The 4,463-nt window shown below is 39.3% G+C and overlaps 1 protein-coding gene across 1 annotated transcript in view; it reads right to left on the bottom strand.

Moving 5' to 3' along the window:
- Nucleotides 1–308: 308 nt before the first annotated feature.
- The window catches only part of LOC106807626 (centrosomal protein of 164 kDa-like), a gene marked incomplete at its 3' end in the record, with an annotated part of 5,878 nt that continues 1,723 nt past the window's right edge, over nucleotides 309–4,463 (bottom strand). Inside the window, 7 exon segments of the mRNA XM_014810022.1 lie at nucleotides 309–452; nucleotides 545–765; nucleotides 1,020–1,128; nucleotides 1,771–1,872; nucleotides 3,184–3,282; nucleotides 3,429–3,513; nucleotides 3,885–3,996. Coding sequence (XP_014665508.1) covers nucleotides 309–452; nucleotides 545–765; nucleotides 1,020–1,128; nucleotides 1,771–1,872; nucleotides 3,184–3,282; nucleotides 3,429–3,513; nucleotides 3,885–3,996 — 872 coding nt within the window.

The following is a 4,463-nucleotide window of genomic DNA, read 5'->3' as shown; positions in this document are numbered from 1 at the left end:
AATCGGTTAGGTGACGTCACATGTTGCTACGGGTTGCACCCGCTGTACGGTTGCTTGGCAGAGCAACGTGAACGTGTCAACAACATCGGAGAATTTGAACAACATTGGAGGTATTTTCAAATACCTTTTATAAGACAACGCGCAGTGAAATGGGAGAAACTAGAGTTTATTTTGTCATAAGGTAGTATGATTATGCATGACACAAAGTATTTGCTAGTCTAGTACTGGAGAAATTAGCGTTTGGATGCGCATATTGCGGCTTTAATATGAGCAGACGTTTTCTGCTCATATCTACTTTCACCACCCACCTTATAGCTAATGTCTGACTCAGACTTCAACTGTACGTGCTGAATGTCTCTATCTTCACTCCTGAATAGACTTCCCGCATCAATACTTGGACGTTCCTCGTCCAGACTCTCTGCAAACTCTGTTTTCCCAAGACTCTCAGCAAGCTGAAGCATAAGCAAGTATTGAAACAATGTGATGTGCACGCATCCAAGCTATCAGTTTAAAATCTCCTAAGCTGGCCTCTAAAAGAACGTACGATGTTGTGCCCATCCGCTGCATCTGCATCCTTGCTGCTGCCGCTGCTAGCCTTCCTCCTGGTGGCACTCTTCAGAAAGCTTTTCTTTGACGTGCCGAACTCGAGCCCTCCTCCTCCAAGTTCAAAGTTTCTCGGACCCCCCACAGTCAAGCCACCACCAAATTCTAAACCTTTGCTATCAGCTCTGGTTCGAGATGTCTTTGGTCGGGATGGTTGTTCCACTGAAATAGGCACGTATTAATTGTACCAGGAATCGCAGCAATAATACACTAATTTTTACAGATTTAACATGCGAGTAGGTAACATTTCCAGATCATATATTATCTCATAGAATGGTAGCCATTGATTGGAATATTGTACCACCAAAACGAAAAAAATTCGGAGGCACTGGCGGCATAAAATACACCGCCGACTAGTTACTGTGAGATTTCTCAGAAACAATGTAGTAGTCATGCTATCATCACAGAATGAATACCTGATTCCTTCCGGAATGCACTAGGGGTGAGTGATGCAGTAATACTCTTGCTTTCACTTTGACGCTGCTTTATTCCGGCACTAAGTAGTGCTGTTCGGGGGCTTCTTGGCTGAAACAAGTAGTCGCAAAAATAATCGGCTGCCACGATCTTAAGAATATGCGAATAGCAGTCTAGGATTACATTAGGTATGAAGATGAAAGGTGTTCACTATTTGTGATCCTACTATGTTACGCATGCATGCACTTGTTATATTATATGCATAATAAAAATTTCAATGAACCCCTAGAAAATTGCATGCCCGACTATCACCTGGTGGGTCCGAAATTTTGTACTAATATACAGTGCAGCACAAACCTGTACTTGTTCATGTGTAAGAGGAGGATACATGTATTGTTGGGCTGGGTCACAGTAAGGAGCAGGGAAAGAATCGTGAATACTCATTCGTTCAGAGCTTTGTAAAGGGTCAGGAATAGAGTGCATCTGAAACATAATCAAATGATGTAAAACGTGAAAATTCGTGCACAGTTGCTAAATTTGCCAATTTACTGTGTGAAAATAATTTGCCTTTTTTCATAAAGAATTACAACCTGACAAAAAACTGCTTTAAGTATAGCAATTCTCCACAACATTTACACTGTAATTGGATAAAATAATTCTACTGATGCACATTTTAATAATTAAACTTCTTTCGCTATTACTTCTCCTAGAAAATTTTTAATCCAAATGAATTACAGTCCATGAAATACATACCCCTACAGCAGTTGCAGGCCGCACAGGTGTTGCATTGAGTGTATTTCCAGGTGATAGTAAATTAATCTGTCCAGATAATGCAGCACTGGGAGCAGGAAGTGGCTGCAATTTATAAATCCACGTAAATTCAGGCATGAATAATAAGAGTAAAGGCAATTCAAATAATGTCTTTCCATCACTATCAAGAAAGAATTTACTCACAGTAGATACAAATATAATAAAAATTCAATCATGATAACATCATTGTGAGCTTTCGAAAATATCTCTTTTAACCAGTATAAGATGATATCATGAGCAAATAACTAGTCTCATAGATCGTAGATTTATCTATATTATAATTAGTGATGTCCCAATGATCGATTATAATCGAAAGTCAGTCATTTGCAGCAACCGACTAACCACTCGATTATGAAAATAAATAATCAAGTATGAAAAAAAAATTACATTAAAATTGGCAAACGTTGATGAAATGACTCTTTATTTAATTTGTGTGTGTTTTTTGGTTACGTTACAGCTTGGAGACAGTGAATCTCACCTACACCAAACATAAGCAAGTATAATACTGTTATATATAGCTTTTAGAATATTGTATTATAACTAGAAAGGGCAGTTGTCGCCAACTACATGTATCTCCCGTGTTCTCCCCAAGATGTGTAAGTAAACGAAGTTTGGTCACGCTAAGTCAATTAGGAGCCGGGTTATAGAGCGGAAAAGAAATATGATAAAGGTCAAGGTCAATGTCAAATAAAGGTTGCAGTGACCTGGTTTCGGTACGCGAAACACCTTCTCCCCACGATGTGTAAGTATACCAAGTTTGGTCGCGCTAGGTCAATTAGGGGCCGAGTTATAGAGCGGAAGGGAAATATGATCAAGGTCAAGGTCAAATAAAAGCTGCAGTGACCTGGTTTTGGTACGCGACACACATTCTCCCCAGTCCCCAAGATGTATAAGTATAGCAAGTTTGGTAGCGCTAGGTCAATTAGGGGCCGAGTTAGAGAGCGGAAATGAAATATGATCAAGGTCAAGGTAAAGGCCAAATAAATGTCGCAGTGACCTGGTTTTTGTACGCTGCTCACCTTCTCCCCAAGATGTGTAAGTATACCAAGTTTGGTAGCGCTATGTCAATTAGGGGTCGAGTTACAGAGCGGAAGGGAAATTGTCTGCGGCGGCAGCTGGGGAGACATGAAACCATAGTATCCCCGACGACTTCGTAGCGGGGGATACAAAAAATACTGTATTATATGATATATGATATATTTCAATATCAGGTAGTAGCCGTGATCAATAACATAATTAACATTCAACCGATTATCTTCGATCATCGATCAGTTGGGTGCAACCGATGATCGATGATAACATTCCAACCGATTCCCATCACTAATTAGAATCATGTGCACTCTCATATAAACGGACCTTATTTCGAGATCCAGCTTTTTTACTCTTTTTTCCTTTCTTGCCACCTTTCTTTTTTCCCTCATCTCCAACTTTAGCCCGCTCATTGGCAACCATTTCCTGCAAAAGTCATACGAAAATATTATTTATACACAATTTTGATTGTATCATAATCAAGGCCCTTACCATCTCAGAAAGGATTCAAACTGTGTTATTGCCACTCCCATCTATTCACCTACATAGCAGAGTAATCATGAAGAACTCACGCGGTAGTACTGGTCACACGGATGATCCCATGTTGAATCATTTGTAACAAAGTTGAAGTAGTAGATTTCACCAGATGGATCTTGCCTGTATATCAAATAATAAAAACGAATAATTTCACAGTTATGCCTCTCCAACAATAGTTTCGAGTGTTGATGAGAAATGTAGTTTCTACTACATTTATCAAACTCATGTTATCCATTGTTTTTCAAAGTCAAAAAAGTATGGAAACAGTGATTGGAGCATAGAGTGGAATAATATAAATATACATGCATATATATCTGTGTGTATGTGTGTGTGCGTGCGTGTGTGCATGTTCGTGTGTGTATTTCGCAATCATGAGATTATTTAATATTGCAACCACTGCAATTGGCAATAAATGACTATACACACACGCAAATTGGTTAAATTATGAGGTAATGAACAATGTAAGAAAGATTGACATAGCATATGCCTACACAGGTTTCCATTCTGGTGGTAATGGCGCCATGATGGCTTCTCTGGCTATCCACATCAGATCAGGGTCACATTCAGGGTCAATGCCAATTTCTCGAGCAAATGCCTCTAGCTCTAGAATTAAGAGAAAAATGGCCTTATCATCATATCAGAAGTAGATAATATTAATATATATACCGGTATTTCCCGATAATTCCCTATTATCTACTTTTGATCATATGCATTACTAGCTCTAGTACTATAGCCTGCGTACATTGACTGCCGCAGGGCTATAGCACATTGTCAGCTGGAAATAGCATCAACACCGGTTCCCTAAGTTCCCACGAAAAATCGCTTTACAAAACACAAAATGATCGGGCTTTTAAACACTTATCTATCTACGTGGACATCTCACCTATGTTTTTGAACATTTTACACAACTTTACACCATGTATTTATCCTTTTATTCCACAAAGTAAGCACTACTGGCAATTGATTTTCAAACGATATGGCGTGCGCACGCGTGACGTTACCGGATATGTACGCAAAACACATGGCAGCTATGGGGCATGTACATATACATTACCGGTGACGTCACGCGT

Source organism: Priapulus caudatus, unplaced genomic scaffold (assembly GCF_000485595.1).
Source record: "Priapulus caudatus unplaced genomic scaffold, Priapulus_caudatus-5.0.1 Scaffold226, whole genome shotgun sequence".
NCBI lineage: Eukaryota > Metazoa > Priapulida > Priapulimorpha > Priapulimorphida > Priapulidae > Priapulus > Priapulus caudatus.
The sequence above is the reverse complement of the archived record's forward strand: the minus strand, read 5'-3'. Positions and strand labels throughout refer to the sequence as shown.